The 20,583-nt window shown below is 40.6% G+C and overlaps 1 protein-coding gene across 4 annotated transcripts; it reads right to left on the bottom strand.

Moving 5' to 3' along the window:
* Nucleotides 1-12,505: 12,505 nt before the first annotated feature.
* Nucleotides 12,506-15,947, bottom strand: LOC143516329 (E3 SUMO-protein ligase ZBED1-like). Of its 4 annotated transcripts, XR_013131660.1 has the most exons (7): nt 15,854-15,947; nt 13,845-15,575; nt 13,609-13,723; nt 13,379-13,518; nt 13,210-13,287; nt 12,841-12,956; nt 12,506-12,767 (listed from the first exon to the last, which is right to left on the bottom strand). XR_013131660.1 is itself a non-coding variant. In XM_077007883.1 (6 exons), exons 2-6 carry the CDS (start codon nt 13,914-13,916, stop codon nt 12,939-12,941), a joined length of 423 nt encoding a protein of 140 aa, XP_076863998.1. In that variant the 5' UTR covers nt 13,917-15,575; nt 15,854-15,947; the 3' UTR covers nt 12,506-12,938. The 4 variants fall into 4 exon arrangements, 2 of the variants coding, with proteins under 2 accessions (XP_076863998.1, XP_076863997.1); XR_013131659.1 differs by having other exon boundaries at nt 12,841-13,287; XM_077007883.1 differs by having other exon boundaries at nt 12,506-12,956.
* Nucleotides 15,948-20,583: the final 4,636 nt, after the last annotated feature.

The following is a 20,583-nucleotide window of genomic DNA, read 5'->3' on the forward strand; positions in this document are numbered from 1 at the left end:
ATTGTACATGTTTTAGTTTTATTCTGATGAGGCAGAGAAAGAAATACAACTGTGCTGACTCCCCAATATCATGGCATATGATGTTCACAAATAATGAGGTTATTACAATATGTTAAAGTTTACTGAACACTACCGTGTCTCACTGAACAACTTTCATAACTAGCTAGATTAAATAGATAGTTTAGTTATCTAGTTATGCTAATAATAACACTGGCATTATCAGGGCATGAATCTCTTTTAATCGGTTAAATAGCTAAACTAACCTCGCTACCAAGTTATAGTGGTACTGACTGTTCCAGAAGAGTATCTGTGTAAATAGGTTCTTAATCCCAGTTTAAATTACTTTAAATAAATAAAAGCTGTAAAATCAAAACTTACTTACATTTCGCCTGCCCGACATGTCTGTGCTGCCACAAAACAAACCCCTTATCTAGTTATGCTAATAATAACACTGGCATTATCAGCGTGCATGAATCTCTTTTAATCGGTTAAATAGCTAAACTAACCTCGCTACCAAGTTAGTGGTACTGACTGTTCCAGAAGAGTATCTGTGTAAATAAGATCTTAATCCCAGTTTAAATTACACTTTAAATTAAGCTGTAAAATCAAAACTCACTTACATTTCTCGTGTCCGCCATGTGCCGCCACAAAACAAACCCCTAGGAGAGAACATTATCGCTGTAACTCCCTCCAAGTCGAAAAACGGACACAAGGCGTTCCTTATTTACTGGCATTTAATCGGACACAGGTGTAATCAAACGATGCCGTGAGAACTCATTGGCCGCATTAACTTGAAAGGGTTAACTTGAAACAAAATCACATCTCCGGAATGTCTTCTAACAAAGTTAAAAACTTCGCTGCGCGCTTCTCCAGATCTCTAGCGTACGGGGTAAGAATCGCCTCCTAGCGGACGGTTATTTCTGTTATTGTTTAAATCGACACCGTCGTGTAGAGAGCGGCGCGCGCGACCAAAAATATCTGCATGACTGCCACTGACGGCAGCCACACTCCCACCAAATCACTAGTGATTTCTAACTAAACCTGAATGCAAAAGAAAAAGAAGAAAAATAAATAAATAAATAAATGTGAATGATGTCTTAGATCTAACATAAACTATTGTTCTGCACTATTCAGTTTCAAGTAGAGTAACCGTCTTGTGAATAGGCCTCTCAATGTATACTGGCTTGTTAACTCTTTTTCCTTGGTCATCCAATGCTGCATCACTCATTAACAGCTCAAGTTTCCTAATGACTCCATCTTCACCAGGGTATACTTTAGTGACTTTAGCAAGCTTCCACTCATTTCTGGGTAGACTATTGTCTATCAGAATCACAATATCATTGATCTTGGCATTTCTCTGTGTCTTGTACCATTTGTTTCTCTGCTGAAGATTCAGCAAGTATTCCCTTTTCCATCTGGTCCAAAATTCATTGGCCAGGTATTGTACCTTGCGCCACCTTTTGCGAAGATACATGTCTTCTTTCACAAACTCACCAGGTGGTGGCAAGACCACTGAAGACTTCATGGTCAGGATGTGATTTGGTGTAAGAGGTTGTGGAGAAATGGGATCATTGAGCAGGTGAGTTGTTAAGGGTCTACTATTTATGATCGCCATAACTTCGTAAAGGTATGTACGCAAGGATGAAGTGTCAAGTCTTTTGGACGAATGATCTAGGATGGACGTTAGCACACTCCTTATCGTCCTGATCTGTCTTTCCCAGGCTCCACCCATATGGCTAGCAGATGCTGGGTTCATAACAAATTCACAACCTACTTGTTTTAGGCCTTCTTGGTCCATTTTCTTTACAGATTCCAAGAACTCTCGTCTTGCTCCAGCAAAGTTGGTTCCCTGGTCTGATCGAAGCTGCCGAACATTTCCACGAATGGCAATCAATGTTCGCAGAGCATTAATAAAGGCGTCAGTTGTCATGTCATCAAGTAGCTCTATATGCACAGCACGAGAGCACAGGCAAGTGAAGAGTAGACCATAGCGTTTAAGTTCCTTTCTTCCTTCCTTAACGTAAAATGGACCGAAGCAGTCCATTCCACAATAGGCAAAGGGAGGCGCTGGTTCAACTCTTTCACGTGGTAAATCTGCCATTCTTTGAGCTTCAGCATTTCTTCGGAACTTTCTACATTTGACACATTTGTGAATGTAGGAGGACACTGCATGACTGCAGCCTACTATCCAAATGCCGTTTGACCGCAACTCATTCAAGGTCATCCCACGTCCCTGGTGCTGAACCTTTTGATGGAAGTGTCCAATCAGTAATTGTGATATGTGGGCTTTGCTTGGCAAGATAGCTGGATGTTTAATGTGTGCATGTAAATCAGAGCGCTCCAGCCGACCTCCTACTCTGAGCACACCCATTTCATCCAGGAAAGGATTCAGTTTATGCAGCCTATTTGTGCTGTCCCTCGTCATCTCCTTCTTGGAATTTAGATCCTTGATTTCTTCAGAAAACACTTCCCTTTGGACGGTAGATATGATGAAAAGCTCAGCCTCCTTTCTTTCCTCAAGACTGGTGACTTCGTTGGTTCTAGACACCAGACCCTTGACCTCCTTGACGCATCGCATGAGTCGTGAAATTGCCTTAACTAGTCTTGTCCAGCTTGAGAACCTTAAGAAATTATTAAGCAGTGAATCTTCTGTCGTCAGTGTCTTATGAACGAAGGTCTTGCGAAGCTCTGGATCTTCAGCTCCCAACTCTCCCGCTTTGACATCATAAGTAGGAAGTTTGTTATGCCAGAGAAAATCTGGACCAGTGAGCCAGTTGGAAGTAATCAGCCCCCTTGCTGTCAGACCCCGTGATGCGTGATCAGCAGGGTTGTCCTCGGAGGACACGTATCTCCACTGATCTGGATCGGAACCTTCTTGTATACGTTGAATACGATTGGCCACAAATATGTGAAACCGTCTAGCATAATTGTTAATGTATCCAAGAACAACTTTCGAATCCGTCCAGAAGAATTCTTGGGCTTGAACTTCCATCTCCCTTTTAAGCAGGTCACTCGTTCGAACAGCAATAACAGCTGCTGACAGCTCAAGCCTGGGTATTGTGGTGACCTTTGTAGGGGTCACCCTGGCCTTGCCAGTAACTAGGGAACAGCAGACTTGGTTTGATACACTGATTGCTCTCAAGTAAGAACATTCACCATACCCTTTAACACTTGCATCTGAGAAATGATGCAATTCATATCTTTCAACTTTCTCAAACCCCTTTGGGAGATAACATCTTTGAATCTTAATGTCAGTCAGATTCTTAAGATCCAACAGCCAAAACTCCCACCGTGGTTTGAGAGCTTCTGACAATGGCTCGTCCCATCCAATCTTGTCTCGACACATCTCTTGGAGTATTTGCTTTCCGACCAAAATAAATGGTGCCACAAACCCAAGAGGGTCATAGATGGATGCCACAGTTGATAGAACTCCTCTTCTAGAGAGTGGGCGTTCATCCACAATCACTCTGAACTGAAACTGGTCTGAAGCAACACACCACTTAATTCCCAAAGCTCTCTCAATTTGCGACCCTCCAAGCGCTATGTTGCAATTTCTTACTGAATCTGCACGTTCCTCCTCCGGAATGGATGCAAGGACATCATGGTTGTTGGTAACAAACTTGTGAATTCTCAGTTTGCCAGCACTGCAGAGTTCCCTTGCTTCATTCACCAACCTTATAGCTTCATCTTTGGTTACAACACTTGTCAGTCCATCATCAACGTAAAAATTTCGTTCGATGAACTGAATAGTTGTTTCACTGTAATGACCTTGCCCTTGGGCAGCAACATGCTTCAACCCAAAGTTTGCACAACCAGGCGACGACACAGCTCCAAATAGATGTACTCGCATGCGATAGACTGATGGTTGAGCCTGGAAATTTCCATCATCCCACCAGAGAAATCTCAAGTAGTCTTGGTCCTCTGGTTTGACGTGAAATTGATGGAACATGCGCTCGATATCGCACATTATGGCGACTTGTCCCTTACGAAAACGGCAGAGAACACCTATCAGGCTGTTTGTTAATTCTGGTCCCGTGAGCAGATGGTCGTTTAATGACACACCATCAAACCTTGCCGAGCAGTCGAACACGACCCGTATTTTTCCTGGCTTGTGTGGGTGGTACACTCCGTGATGTGGAATGTACCACGCAGGACTGCTGTTGATTTCTTCTTCTGGGACCTTTTCTGCATCCCCATTCGTTATGATTTCATTCATAAAGGTTGTGTAGTCCTTTTGGTATTGTTTATCTCTTTCAAATCTCCGTTTCAAGCATCTGAGCCTGTGAACTGCACACACCTTATTATCTGGGAGATTTGGTCGATCCGTTTTGAAGGGGAGTGGCATTTCACAGTGGCCATTCGCTTTAATTTTGATTCCTTCTTCCATTATGGTTATGAAACGCAAATCTTCCTGAGACAACTTTGCGTCTTCAACTCTTCTCTCACTGAAGTCAGACTCCAGCAATCTCAACACATCTGGTGGAGAAATGAACTCTCTGACCTGAGTTCGGTATATGTATTTCACTTCGGTTGTGAGGTTCTTAGATGTTTGAAGTTGAGGTTTCACAAACTTCGTGATGATCTTGTGGCTGCTCCCAATGGCATCACCATAATCGACACATGGGCTAACACAACCAACTATGCTCCATCCAAGATCTGTTTTTTGAGCAAACGGCTCATCGTCTTTACCTGATACAACTTCTCGGGGTAACAACGCCTGTGGGCAGTTGTAACCTATGAGCAGTCCTACATCACACTCGATCAATGGCGCAATCTCCTCCGCAAGATGCTCCAAGTGTGGCCAGGCTCTTGCAGTTTTTGGTGTCGGAATATGACTTAGATTAGCGGGAATGAACTCTCTTGAGTAGGTTACGGGGAGAGAGATCTTTATTGATGAATAGAAGCCTCTCACCTGCAGTCCAACTAACCTCTGGCTTGGAATAATTGTATTTCTGGATGAAAGTGTGGAGAGTTTTAACTGCACAGGTTCTCCTTTCATTTCCAGAACTTCTGCCTTATCTTGCATGATGAATGTGGTATCGCTTTGGTTATCAAGAAGCGCATATACAAGAATTTCATTGTCTGGATTATTTGATGTGGATAACCACACTGGAACAACTGTAGAGGAGTACATGCTGTCCATGCCTTGCACCACTCTGTTGGATGTAGCTTCATTTGAGGGTTCAGTGGTGACTTTGCGTTCTGTTCTTTCCCTTGACTTATTATTTTCAGAGTGTTTTACATTTTCCCTGTGTTCATCACTGCCCCTTTCCTTTCTGTTTGTCCTTTCACGATCTTCGTGTAAACATGTTGGATGTTTTCCTTTACATGTTTCACAAAAGCTTCTTCTTTTGCAGTCCTTTGAACGATGTCCTGGTTGTAAACATCCAAAACATAATTTTTTTGTTTGGATAAACTTGAGACGTTCTTGAACTGGGTTTTCATTGAATTTCCAACATTTCTGAATGCCATGATTTTGTTTTTCACAGAAGACACACCCTTTGAGTTCTGCGCTTTCTTCAGAATTGCTTAAAAGCACCTTCGCGCCGACATTTCGTGTCTTTGTTGTCTTTACCTTTTCACCATCATTAGACTTCAAGGCATGAAGAGAAGTCACTGGATTGCAAGCTATTCTTGCTTCCCTTGTGATGAATTCCACAAACTGACTGAATGTAGGAAATTCATTGGAAGTTTCTTCGATCTCGATCACCTTTCTGTTCCAACTGGCTACCAGCCAATCAGGAAGCTTTGTGAGAAGCTTTTGATTTTCATCACAGGTGTTCAATACTTCTAGACCTTTAATCTGAGACATTGCAGCCCGGCAGCCCCTAAGGAAGTCTGAAAAATCCCTCAGCTCGACACTGTCTCTGGATCCTATTTTGGGCCATGATGCAAGCTTGTCTTTAAAGGCTTTGGCTATCACAAATGAGCTTCCAAATCTTTCTTCCAGGATAACCCATGCGGAATCATAAGCTGCATCTGTTCCCAATAGAAAATAACTTTCAATGGCCTTTCTTGCAGGTCCACCAACGTATTTACGAAGGTAATAGACCCTTTCGTTTACTGGAATGTTTTTCCTGCCTATTAGAGTTTGAAATGACATCTTCCAGTCTTTGTATCTTAGAGGGTCTCCAGTAAAAACAGAAGGTTCAGGTACTGGAAGACGGCTCACATTAATAGACTCTGCTATTGCTTCAGCAAGGACTGCGGTACTGTCTGCTTGGTATGCTACAGGAGGCTCATGAGGACTTCCTTTAGCTCTTGTCGATCGGTGTTGCTCAACTGAACAGTTATGAAGCAACTCTACTATTTCTTCATCTGAGTTTACTTCTTGTTCATAAACTTCTAGTCGAGCCCTGGCTGCACTCAACTTCTTAACAGTCTGAAGGCGTTCTATTTGTCTGCGTTTCTCTTCCAGTGCTTTCATTCGTATCACATTTTCTTCCTCTTGTAATGCAATCTTCTTTCTATTTTCTTCTTCAAGGCTTTCAAGTTCTCGTTGTTCACTTTCTATCTCTTGCAGGACCTTCAGAGCAGCCTGTGTAGCAGCTACCTCTGCTGCAGCTTCCTGTCTCTTAACAGAGGACAGGCTTGATTGACGTGACTTAATGCTTGAACCCCATAAACCTCGAGAGCCTTTACTTGTGCCTGAAGAAGCTGATGAAAACACAGAACCAGGCTCCGGCCAGACAAAATCCTCTGTCTGGACATCTTTGGCATCCTTGTTGTGAAGATAAGTGGATGCATTTTCCAAGATTATTTTTGATACAGCGTCACAGGTGTCAACTCTGCGACGGATCTCACTGCCTGGGGGAGCACATTTGCGCAGTTCTTCATAGCTATATTTCACATCTGCTGATACACAACTTATCTCAGTCATCAACTCCTGTACAACCTCAATAGAGGGAGTTCCTTTTATCACTTTCTTAGCTTGCTTGGCAGTCACTTTCCATTTATCGTAAGTAATGGTAAAACGATTCTGCAGTTTTTTTGATTTATTATCATACTGTTCTTGAGCCTTTTCAGTAAGCCTTCGAGCTCTCTGGCTTCTTCTTAACTCCTCTTCAGTTTCAGATGACTGCTGTGTGTCTGCGCCATTACTATCCTTAAATAAGTCGCCATTTTTAGTTTCATTCTCAGTCATTTGCTCCATTCTGCAATGTTTACTTCTTACTTGGACCCAAATAATTTATAGCTATATTTTGTCGGACTTGTGGCTTAACGACTGACCAATCTAACCAACAAAAATATTAATAGCTGCAAGCTTAATCTTGCCCTTAGTCTGAGAGCATTAAGAATGGATAAAGATAAGGATTTTCACAGAACCTTACGCCTTAAGAAAACATCCAAATGAGTATCAACTTAAATAACAAATGAGATGCACTGTTTCTAAAACCAACACCATATAAAAACTGAGCACTTAATTGTATAACACCTTTAGCATTCAAATGACAAAAAAATGCCAAATGACTTCACTTACAAATCTTAGACAGAACCTTGAACTTGAAGAAAATGTGCAAAACACCAGATTACTTAATTTCAGCAATTACAGCAATTAACAAAGCTGATCCACTTCTTAAACATTTAACTTGTTTTAAATGTATCACTTGTTGAACCATCAATGTAAACTTCAAACTGCTCGCTGCTTAGTTTGCTTATGTTGCACAGTCTTATCTGTCTGATGCTAAAGTGCGATGAATCTTCTTTGCTGCTCAGTGGATGGAAGGTACGTTGTCTCCTCGCCTCATGTAGAGCAGACTGAGTTCTCACTGTAACTCCCTCCAAGTCGAAAAACGGACACAAGGCGTTCCTTATTTACTGGCATTTAATCGGACACAGGTGTAATCAAACGATGCCGTGAGAACTCATTGGCCGCATTAACTTGAAAGGGTTAACTTGAAACAAAATCACATCTCCGGAATGTCTTCTAACAAAGTTAAAAACTTCGCTGCGCGCTTCTCCAGATCTCTAGCGTACGGGGTAAGAATCGCCTCCTAGCGGACGGTTATTTCTGTTATTGTTTAAATCGACACCGTCGTGTAGAGAGCGGCGCGCGCGACCAAAAATATCTGCATGACTGCCACTGACGGCAGCCACAATCGCCATTGGCTGCATTAAAAAATGATTGACAGCTAACTCTGGTTGATAATTGGCTTAATAAAAATTGATTGACAACGAAAGTCTAGTAACTGATTGGCTGCATTAAAAAATGATTGACACATCCTCCGCCCTTTACCCACGCCCACCGGGGCTCCGGCCTGCAGCATTACCCTTCTCACCTCGCAACGCGACCGCGCGTGTCCAACGTGCATGGGCGGAGCCACCGCGATTGCGTCATTTTTGCCGCGCGAACCCTTGCGGCAGTCACGACGTGTCAAGTGAACCTAGATTACGAAGCTCAAGAGTGTTGAGTGAAGGCAGCAGCAGAGTAATCAAGACGCGACCGGAGCATGCGCAGTTTTCTCATAAGACAGCCTGATCGCTTGACCCGGTGACGGCGCCAGCTAACATGTTTATAATTGTAACGAGTAACTATACAGCACGTAAAAATGTATCGGAGTAAAAGTATTAAACTGATGGAAAATATGTAGTGAAGTAAAAGTGGAAGTAGGAGAAAAAAATTATACTCCAGTAAAGTACAGATACAGCATTTTAGTACTTAAATACAGTAGTGAAGTAGTTCTACTTCGTTACTATACAACTCTGGTCCCAAGTTGCCAGAATTATTTCATCTCTCCGTTGCAGTGAACATAGATACAATCAATCGCACTATTTCTCCAGTGCTGTCACAATAACTTAAACACAGTGTTGTAGTAAAGTTGTAAGAAAGGTGAGGATTTTGTGTGTTTGCTGGGTTACTGTTTTGAAAGCATTCTTGAAAGTTTTTTACATTCTTCAGAGATATCTTCAGCGGTGCCGCGGTGAGATGCATCCAATTGCACAGCCGGAGAGCCAACTGCAGTTCTAGACCTGCAGTTTTAGACCTGCAGTTCTAGACGTGCTGTAGTTTTAGACATGCGCCACCTAGCGGCTCGGAATGTAGCTAACGACAGCCAACTGCAGTTCTAGACCAGCAGTTCCAATGCATGCCGTAGGCTCAGGGGCTTGTATATTGTAATAATCCATTGTATAAAGAGTTTATTTGTTAAATATGCCCATTGATTCTCAATTGTTTTAGCCAAATCTCTAACATTTGACAAGTTTTAAACGATAATCTACACCACATTTTGTATTTAAATAGAAGTAGTACGCCTCATTTTCCCTGTTCTTTTAGGGAGTTTGGATTAATTTTGTCATTTACACACACAGCTTGTCTCCTGAAGATATTTTATTTTTAATTAAACTACTGGATTACTGGCATAGGCTATTTTATATTAAATCAGCAAAAATTGCATAATGTCCGGATGCTTTCAGTGAGTAAGCATACGTTTCCAGAATGTTAGGAGTGATTTATTTTACTTGTATACCTTCATTGGCATGCAACTAGCAAATATTATGTGATACTTGGGGTTTTTCGCTCACACGCCACACATCCGATTTCTCACGCCGAAAAAAAATCTAGTTTATTTACCTCTCTCTCTCTCTCTCTCTCTCTCTATATATATATATATATATATATATATATATATGATTCAATGAGTTACCAGTTCGCTCTGGCGCAAACACTGGCGATCGATCGATCGATCGCTATATAATACTTAATTTTTGTCCATTTTACGTTCGCCACCCCCCCCCCCCCCCCCCCCCCGCAACAACTTACGTTCGCAGGACTAGCATTTCTCTCAAAGTCGAAGTAGCTATAAAGTAGCCATAAAGGTAGCCAGAGACACACTAACGCTAGCCAGATTCATCCTTCATGACATAAACATTGCGATAACACAAAAATGACCTTCAGACCGATCATATTTACATTTACATTTATGGCATTTAGCAGACTAAATATATGTCTATCATATATTAATATGCTCAATTGTATCAATATTCAGAACATAGTCTGGGTTCTTATGGGTTAATAATGATGGGGAAATGCTACTTTAGCTTGCTTACTACTTTTAGTATTAATAGTAGCGTAGTACGTGCTAATTTCCTTCCTTTAAGTTGTTTCAAATTTAATCAAAGCTACTAAATAGCCATAAAGGTAGCCAGAACTAATGAACTAAGACACACTAACGCTAGCCAGATTCATCACATAAACATTCATGACATAAACATTACGATAACCCAAAAATGACCTTCAGACATTATCATATATCTATCATATATTATTGCTGCTTATAAATATCATTCTTCCATCTGCTCCCGCGACATACTAAAACACTATCTGGATATTACGTTACATACATCTAAAACTACGGCACGTCTAGAACTGCAGGTCTAGAACTGCAGGTCTAAAACTGCGGTTGGCTCTCCGGGTGTGCAATTGGATGATGTAGGCCGCGGTTCTCTCTCCGCGTTCCCATTGGCTGTAGCTAGACGCTGCTGTTGACTCAGTCGCCCACTGCTAGATGGGCCATTTTATGTCCCAGTGATATTATGCCTTTAACCATGATGCAAAATAGCTGTAAAATAGCTGATAATTGCATGTGATAATAAATTAAAGTGTTGTGGATAAATATTAAACTAAAAAACTCAAATAAATATCTAAAAACATTTTTAAAAGCTACCCAGAATACTGAAAAACATGCATTTCATACCTGTCCCAATGTTAAAACGCTACACTTAACCATGAAAAAAGTGAATAAAATCCTTCAGAATTAAACTTTTTAATTTTTTTTGTGTAATTCCATATCCCCATTTACTTTAAATACATTTGAAACATTTGAAATCTATAGTATTTTACTTACAATATCAGGGTTCATACACTTTTTTGACAATTAATTTCCATGACTTTTCCATGACTTTCAGACAAATTTCAATGACTATACATTCTGTAAACATATGTGTAGACATGAAAAATAAGAAAAAATCCAGGCCAAAATTCCACAGTATATCATAAATTAATGAAAAGCCACGTGGGTTAATTGAAAAAATAAACATTTACCGTATTTTCAATATCAATATAAGTCGCATCTACAAAGTTTTTTTTAAATGGAAAATGTTGTAGCTATAAGCCGTATCCGGGCTAAAAGCCGGTGAGTCCCCACTTAATGACTTTTCTTAATTTTGCGTGGTGCGCGGAGGTGCAGTGGCAGCACTGTTGAGTGTTGTGGAGTGTAGTGAAGTGGTGTGTACGATAAGCTGAGGCAGCACGATCGCTCTCTCACACTGTATGTAAAAGAACATTGTTAGTTTTTTTCTATACTGTATTTACGATTAAAGCGTATCTAAATCTAGGTTTGCGCTTAACGACGAAAACTGCTTTACGACGGACTTTTCAGTCTCTAACCCCATCGTTAACCAATTGGTTAACCACACAGTGCACATTTTGCACGAGTCCTTGTCTTTCTCAAGCCACAGCTTGTATTTGTCCAACTGAAGCAGCCATTGTTGAATTGGCATTTACCAGCATTACGTGATTTACATCAAAGCACAATCTACAGCTCCGCTTGGGAGTCCGACGCCAACGCAGTGAACTAACGAGTGAAGTTACGTTAGTGGTCCGCACAATGAAAAAAAATGGCTATATTATATATATTTATTTTTTCTTCCAGTTATCGGAACGACATACATTTATTGTGTCAAGCAAATTTCCATGACTTTTCCAAAACATTTGAGTATTTTTATTTTTTCCAAAACTTATCCAGGCCTGGAAATTGCTATTTTCAAATTCCATAACTTTTCCAGGTTTTTCATGACCGTACGAACCCTGCAATATGCATTTTAGTCCTGTCCCCTAGTTATCACTCAGTACTGTTACCCAAACACATCGTCGCCCTGAAAATGTAGGGACCACCCACAATTTATATATTCAAGAGGAAGTTACATCACTTCTGGTGATCTGAAGACATGGGAAGACCAAAAGTAAGTTCTCTGATGCTCTGGTCAATATTCTTGACAAAACTGTAGCTAAAGCCATGACTGGTCACTCTCAGTACTTAATCATGTTACCTAAATTATGTCTCTGATATTTTTGTTGATTTTTAAAAACATTTACTTTAGTAAATCACTACAATGTGCAGATTGACCTTGTACTGCTAGCTAGTGATGGGTAAATGAGGCGTCATGAAGCGTTTCGACCCATAGGGAAACTGTATTGATACTGTGTCAATACTGTGTCATTGAATATTGACACCTACTGGACCTTAAAAATCACTACAGGCAACCTAGTTGATGGACTGATGTGATGACCTAGTCTATACAAAATGTTTTAAGTCATTGTATTTTATTATGTATTATAGTATTTCATATATATTGTTACATAAAATAATATTTGATATTCTTAGATACAGTCAATAAATAATGTGCAAAAGTGAATGTGTTTGGAATGAGGATGCTTGTGGACTGTTTTTTTCACAAATTTTTATTCAAAAAAATAAGTTTTTCCAACGTTTTGAATTTTAGTCTGTTACGCTTTTTTGAAACAACTTCTCCAGCTGTAGAAAATACTCGCTCACACGGGACAGATGAGGCTGGAGTGCAAAGATATTGTAAGGACAGCCGGAAGAGATTTGGATAAATAGACTTTTGGTTTTGCCAGTATATTAAAGGATTCTGAGACCTGGCAATATTGCCCTCTGCCAGGTATTTCTGCACCTCCTGGATGGCATCAGCAGTGGCACTTTTGGTTTGTCTGCTTATTTCAACATCAAGATGGTGCCAAAGGTTATCTAAAAACAACAAATTGGCATTTAAGTACATGATGTCCAAACAACAACAAACAAATAATGCTGAATAACATACCTGATGTGGATGCAGACAGCTGTTGTGAAGACGGTCCAGGCTGGGGCTCACTTGTGCGTCCAATTACAGATGCACATTCTGACAGTCTACTGATGGCCTCATTGCCCTTGGAGGAACTGCGGAACCCGAGTGATTTAAATCTGGGGTCTAGAAGTGTTGCTAGGGTCACTTTACTTTATTGGTTATGGCCCAGTCCTCCATTATGGCTCTTTTGACTTGGGCCAAATTGTCAGCAGTGTGACTTTGTGGGAAGTATTGTACTCCCAACACAGATGTACACAACTGCAGATTCTCATTAATGTAGTGACAGGTAAGAGCCAAATAAGCCTCCATGTTCACAGATGTCCACATGTCAGCTGTTATACTCACTGCCACAGCTTGCTGTACTTCCATTTTCACTCGTTCACGTTCCTCCTCGTACTTTTTGGCCACCATTTTTTTGATGGTCTGAAAATTAGTCAAATCAAAAATACATTTAAATGAAAGATGACATAAATTGGATTTATCAAGTACTACTTTAGATCATTTCCACACAAACCTTTCTGGTTGGCAAAACATATGAGGGCTCTAGGACTTGAACCAGTTCCTTGAACCCTTCACTCTCCACAATGCTGAGGGGCTGGCAATCCGTCAAAATGAAATTCAGGAGAGCCTCATCCAGCATCTGCTTCCTGGAAGCTTGATTGTTAAAAATGAAGTAAAGAATACATTTATAAAAATGTATTTTTAAAAAGGCAGCTGTGAGTAATTTGTAAAATGGTTGTATACCTGAGTTTATCCTGGGTGTATCTGGGATTTCATTCTCATGTTTGGCCCTATAATGCCTCAGCATTGAGGAGGTGGATTTGTTTAACAGTTCTGTCAAACAAATGCAACATTTAACCTGCAGAACAGAATATGAATAGTAAACTAAGAGCCGATTTGAGATGAATTTGGATTCAGAAAGATCGAGTGGAAGCTCTGAAAGAAACCAGATGAAACAACAACGGAATTAAAACAAATACCTTATTTTCCGATGTAAGATCAAAATGGTCCCACACAGCAGAAAACTTTCTCTTTCCTTGATGCTGTTCCATAGTTTTGGATTAAAAAGATGTCGTACCGCTAAAGTTTAGTGATTTTTTTGGCAGATGCATCCCGACACATGCGCTTCCTTATAAACACAGTTTGGCGCGTAAGTGTCATTTCGAAACAGTTCCTGTATCGGTCATGTGACTTGCTGAAAGCGAGTCGCGCACCGACGCAGGGTTCGCTCTGAGATCGGCGCATGTGCCGACGCATCAGTGTTGCCGAACCCATCACTACTGCTAGCATAACCGCTACATTGCTAAGTTTCATGTTTTTGCTAGCTTAATGCTAAAAACTCTTTACTGTTACTTTAATTCCTGTTACTTAAATGAACACTGGGTAACGGTAACATGACTGAGTAATAGTAACAGGAATGAGGAGAATTCTCTGGTTTATTGTAAAATTGCATGTACATCTATGAATGTAATACTATAGAGCTAGTTTTATCATTTACAGTTAAAACAATATATGCCCTTGACATAGTAATCATGTTTCTGATATGAATGCATGATTTTTGGGAGCCAATCCACCTCTGAGTGCTGCTGAAAAGCAGCGGCGCTATCGTGCTCGGCGCGATGCTGACCCAGAACGTAGGGCAAAATATTTAAAGCAGGAACAGCAGAAGTATAGGGAGGACCTAGAGTCAGGCAGGAAAAAATCCATCAAAGACGTCAGTGCCAGAGAGAAGGAGACAGCGCAAGAAGTGGAGGGAGACGTATCATAGACTCAAGGACAGGAAAGCCATGAGCGCTGAGCCAAGCACTTCCAGGTCTAGTTTCAGTTCTGGTGTACTTATGATGTAGCAAAACACATATGATTCCATTGGACTCATTAATTATGCAGTATATATGGCTAAGAAAGGTCGCAGGTTCCAATATGATGACACCATTGAGCAGGATATTGCCCCCAGGATATAGCCCCCACAGCTCCCACAACCTCAGTGGCAAGATCTAGAAGTTGTTGGTAAATGGTGTGTGGTAAGGTATGAGGGAGACCTGTACTCCGGAATCATCACTGACACCAGTGAGACACATGTTGAGGTCCGATGCATGCAGAAAATTGGCCAGAACAGATATTTCTGGCCAGCTCGAGAGGACATCCTCTGGTATCTGTTTGAGGATGTTGTTTGCCATATTCCACCCCCAAAGCCAGTGACAGGTCGCCATATGGAGATCGAAAAAGAAACCTGGGCCAAACTGGAACTAGCCTTATAGATCCTAAACCACGTCTCAATTTCTGCTTTAATCAGATTCTTGAATGATCTGTGTAAACACAAACACATCCATTTGCATATTTACATTCATACAAGATACACATTTACACACAGCCTTCTCATACGAACACGCATGCTGTAAATGAACTTTTCTGTTCCATTTTTTACCTTTTCCGCCATGAGTCTGCAACACACACACACACACACACACACACACACACACTAAAGCTACTGTACTTATATAAAGTTTGTATAAGTAAATTAGATTTGTATGTTTGTTTCATATTATAGTTGTTCAATAGCTCGTTAATAATTAAAGCAGTTTATGCTGGGATTCCTTATCCACTGGAGCACTCCGGTAAGAGAGGTGACACGGAGACAGGGAATGCAGTTTTGGTCTTTACTTTGACTCGTAGCTCAGCAGGAGTGTACAGAGTTACAGTGGAATGGTTTTCTGGAATAACAAATACAAACACTAAGTCCAAGAAAGACACAACCATTCTTCATATATGAACTTTCTTAGTTACAAACGCTAATAATGTGATTAAATCGCACATTAATTAAATAGTAGTGCATTTTACATCTCGGCTGCTAAGCTCATGCAATATCTATAACTTTAGTAAATATAGTTAACTGTACTTAGCGGTAGGATAATTAAAATAATTAGCACAGCTACAAATAACAACACAACCAGAAGATATGTGACTAAAGTGTCATGAGCTGTAAACTGACCTCTTCACGAACACATTAACTGAACTCTTTCAGTGAGGAAACAGAAAAATGTCTAGCTTGCTGCTGCAGCTAAACACCGGGTGCTGAGGACCTCCTCAGCGCTGCCCAACTATCGCCTGAACTAAAACCCATTCTATGCCTGTCTTAGTGTGCCCCCTAGTGGCGCCAGAATTAAAGTCTTAGAAACTGAAGGGAATTCGCAACAAAAGTAGTCTGGTGAAATGTTATTCCTATCACCCAATTCTCATTCCTGTTACCCAGTACTCATTCCTGTTATCAACAGTTCATTCCTGTTACTGAATCATTTTTTGACAAAAAATAAAGAAAAAATGACCTTCCTCTAACTATGTTTGGTCCCCAAAGGGGAGGGGCCGGGGTCCTCAATGTGACGATTAACATAATTTATAGTTTTGGTTACTTTTGTGAATTGTTTAAAAGTTTATTCTTCTTGGTTGTTAATAAAAGGAATTAATGTTCATGTTTTAGTAAAATTTTGGTTTCTATCATTTGGGCTTATTCATAATGGACATTATGTGATTTATACCCTATGACTTTAGAAAAACTTTAAACTTTAAGTAACTGTAACGTCCGGGCTTAGGAGGCAGGCACCCAGACGATTACGGTGTAACACAGAACATTTATTGAAACGACACGAGTAAGCTCCGTGCGAAGCAGGAGTTGCATACATACACTCATACAGACACGCAGCTTTAGACAAAAGACGAGCACAAGACACCGCGCGAACGCACATTAAATAGGTGAATAACACAGACCCACGTGACCTCGAGACAAGGCACAGGTGTAACAAACGAACACGCTCACAAACAACCCACGCCCACGGAAGTACAAACATGGACATAACGACACGCAGACAACATAACGGCAAGCCCACAGGGAAGGGTCCGGAGCTGAATCGTGACAGTAACTCAGTATTCTAAATTATTGTTTCACTATTTTAGTGGAGATGCATGGGAGTATTGTGATGCCCCCCTTATCAATATTTGTCTATACATTATACAAATAAAGTTACTGTTGGTCTTATAATATTTTAAGTTTGGTGGATCTTTTAATATTTTTTGAAGATACATTAAAGTCACAGATCCAGTTGGCAGCTGTCAGAATGGGTGACCCCTATGCCACGGTCAGTCTGTCCACTCCATTCATGAATGTTTTTCTTTGGCTAACAGGTGTAGGGATGGTAAGTCACCTGAAAACATTTGGTTGGGTTTTAACTAGTTTGTATAGGGATGGACAGCAGTCACATATTTAGACAGCAGCCATCAGAATCGGTGACCCCTATTCCAAAGTGCACTTGTCCATTCCAGTCGTGATTTTTTTTCCTGTCTAATAAGGTGAAGGGATGGTAGGTCACCAGGAAAGACATGGCTGTTTTCAAAATAATCATAGGTGGAAATTCAGTGGGGTCACATATTAAGAACTGGTGACCCCATGCCAAGGTACATCTGTCACATCTGCCATGGAAACATATCACCCACTGTGACTCCACAATAACAGAAAACAGTGATAGCAAAAACGTTTTAGTAGACTATATTTAAACATTTTATTCAGAAGTGTATAATTACCATTCGGAATGAGGTCCAAATGACAGCAGCTTACATAACTTACTTATGAAAAGTTTGCTATTGTCAGGCGTATGTATTGGCTGACTTTACTCCTGTCGTCACGTGTAAAAATGTTGTAATGTATGGAACGCCAAAGTGGTCAAAATTAGTCTCAAACTAAACGTGTTTCATTTGTAAAACGGCGGAAAAAGCGGCGTTTTGGAGGTTTTTACGCCGCAAAATACGCCGTTATATTTCAGAACGCCGTAAAATACGCCGCAAAAAACAACAAAAACGCCGTATTTTGCGGCGTTTAAATGTTAGTTTAAAACGCCATACAAGACGCCGTACAGAACGCCGCTCTAAGTGCTCTGAAACGCCGTTTTTTACGGCGCTTTTGTGTCCATCCAAACGCGTTAAAAACGCCGTTCTGTAGTATGATAATGAGCTCCTCCTGACATTTTTGACAACCAATAGAGTTCAACTTTTTTCCACCAATCGCTCACGAACATGGTCAGACCAGAACCGTTCATTACAGATCTTATCGTTTGATAAACCAGTGATCACGTTTCTGTTCATGTTTTTATTCAAACGTGACGAGTATCCGCACAAGTAGCAACTGTAGTAGTCAGTTACTACTGGAAGATGGCGAGGAGAAATTTCATCTTGCGTTGTCGACGGACAATTAACGACTGCACTCGACTGCTGTTAGCGGACAACCCCGGACCTGATCTACTTCCATCCATATTAACCAGGTAAGACACATTTTAAAAGGATAAACATTAGTTAGTCAAATTCAAACACTACAAATGGACTACAAATTAAAGTTCCAGTTTGTCTAATTTAATTAGCCAGTTAGCCTGAATTAGCCAGTTAGCCTAATTTAATTTACTTGGGTAGCTAACCTAATCCAATTACGAATAGGTGACTCGACGCAAGAGGTATTTCAGTGATAAATTACTGAAAATGAGTTTTTTCATCTTTTAGCTTTGTACACGATGGACTTTTTTGTTCATGATGGTAGCATAACTACCAGAGAAACTGACCGATAACACAACCATGACACTTGGGAACTCCTAATTTAGTTTGATTGCCAATGTTTAATTAAAAAAATGCTACTCTTTGTCCTCTTTACACAACTTATAATGGAAATTATTGCAATTCTGTACATCGGTGTAGGCTGGAAACAATGCAAAGGAGTCTTGAATGGGCAAAAGGAAGACTTCTAAATATCACTGCAGAAGATCAGCTGTTTAATGATATAAGACAATACTGCCAAGAAATTCGGACATATATTCAGCACCCACGAGAAGGTATTGTTAACAATACTGCTCCGAACACTTAGATTTTTACTTCTGAAAAATGTAATGGGGGTTTATAACTTCAAGGGGAATGGTGGTGTAATTGTAGGGTTTTAAATGCTTTGTTAGCATATCTGAAGACTCTGCTTACCATTTCATAGTCTATATTAAAGGAGACTTGTACTATTGTTACAGCCAGTTCAGGATATCAGGCACCGCTGAGCTGGAGTGGCACTAGGGGTCGACCTCAGTACTCTATCACTAGAGGCCAATTATCATTTTTGAAGTCATGTGGCTTTACAGCGCCACAGATAGCAGACATTCTGCATGTGTCGTTGTGCACCGTTAGACGACGTTTGAGGTATGTTCATTCTTGTGTTTTGTGGTGAATTGACTTGTTTTAGAAATAATTAATTCATATAAAACTTGAAATTGAGAGATTTAAATATTGATTCATCACAATAAAATAAAATCCATATTTATATCCAATCCAACCTAGATGCATACCTAGATGGGATTTCAGCTTATATAAACTCAATAAGATGAAAACATTTAAAACATTAGTTCATGAAACTTAATTCCCATGGTGTCTGGTGTGACCAGCCTTTACCTCTTATATTTTTTTATCAAACTACTGCAAAAAAGGGAGCATAGACTTTTTTTTATGCTTTTTTGTTTTTCAGTTAAAAATAAATTGTTAGTTTGTTTTTCTGTTTTTCAGACTCTTCAATCTCTCTCATTCTGCATTGTATGCTGATATGACAGACTCTGCTCTGGATGAAATGATAAGGGAACTGGTGGCTGGAAATAACCTGCTTGGACCTGAGGCTGTTCGTGCACAGTTACGTGCAATGAGAATTCGTGTTCAGAGACACAGGGTGCGGGCCAGTATGTGTCGGCTAAATTCTACAGCAGCTGCACTTAGAGCGATGTCTCAGACTCTACATCGCCGAGCATACCGTGTGGCTGGACCCAACTCTTTGTGGCACCTTGATGGAAACCACAAATTAATAAGGTAAATACCCATGACTAATACCCATGGCATTTGGAGAAAATTGAAAAAGAAAATATTAATTCATAAACTCTAAAGCAGGGGTCGGCAACCTATGGCACACATGCCACTGCTGGCATGCCGAGGCATAATCACTGGCACGCACCACGTTGGACCAGCATCTGCAAAAAATAATAATAAAAAATCTCAGACAGAGAGCACGATCCTCCAATCGAAATCGCTCCTCAACGCTCTGCACTCAGCTCCCGCCACAGACCCATGTTTAAATTTAGCCTAATCAAAATCAGTTAGCCTACCTGATAGCGTTACAAGAGATGACAGAGCCTCTGGTCCGAAGCCGGTAAACGTGCCGTGGCTCAGTATAGCAAACAGTCTGGCTCTCTTAAAGTAGGGTGACTAAACGTCCACGGGATTGTCCATATTTCACGTCCTGTCCCGGGTTTTTTTTTTAAGTGAGGAAATGTCCTGGTTTTTAAATTACCGTCATTGGTACATTAAAATTTTAATTTACAGGCACTACGGCCGCACGGCACTGCATGTGACGTAATCCCTGAGCCGCATCAAGGCTGGATTATTTATTATGGATTATACTTTCGTGAGTGACCGTAGCGCGCGACTCCGCACACCTCGTGTGAACCTGCCTAGTATAAAGAAACACCCTTCACCTGTTTTTGAGGGAACATTTACCTGAAAATAAATGTTGCATTGTGTCCCAGGTTTGAAAACTGCTGGAATTTAGGCTAAAGTGAGGGCAGCCCTGTTCTTAATCAGAATGTAGACAGAGTGACTGTCAGTATGCACACACCCCCACTGCACCAATTTTTTGTTGATGGTGGCACACTCATTGACTAGAAA

The sequence above is a fragment of the Brachyhypopomus gauderio genome, chromosome 6, assembly GCF_052324685.1.
Source record: "Brachyhypopomus gauderio isolate BG-103 chromosome 6, BGAUD_0.2, whole genome shotgun sequence".
Lineage (NCBI taxonomy): Eukaryota > Metazoa > Chordata > Actinopteri > Gymnotiformes > Hypopomidae > Brachyhypopomus > Brachyhypopomus gauderio.

Coding starts and splice junctions, on each gene's coding strand:
- LOC143516329 (XM_077007882.1), bottom strand. CDS start 13,916: ATGGAACAGCATCAAGGAAAGAGAAAGTTTTCTGCTGTGTGGGACCAT. Junction 13,519..13,608: donor TACACCCAGGATAAACTCAG/GTATACAACCAT, acceptor TTAACAATCAAG/CTTCCAGGAAGCAGATGCTG. Junction 13,288..13,378: donor ATGTTTTGCCAACCAGAAAG/GTTTGTGTGGAA, acceptor ACTAATTTTCAG/ACCATCAAAAAAATGGTGGC.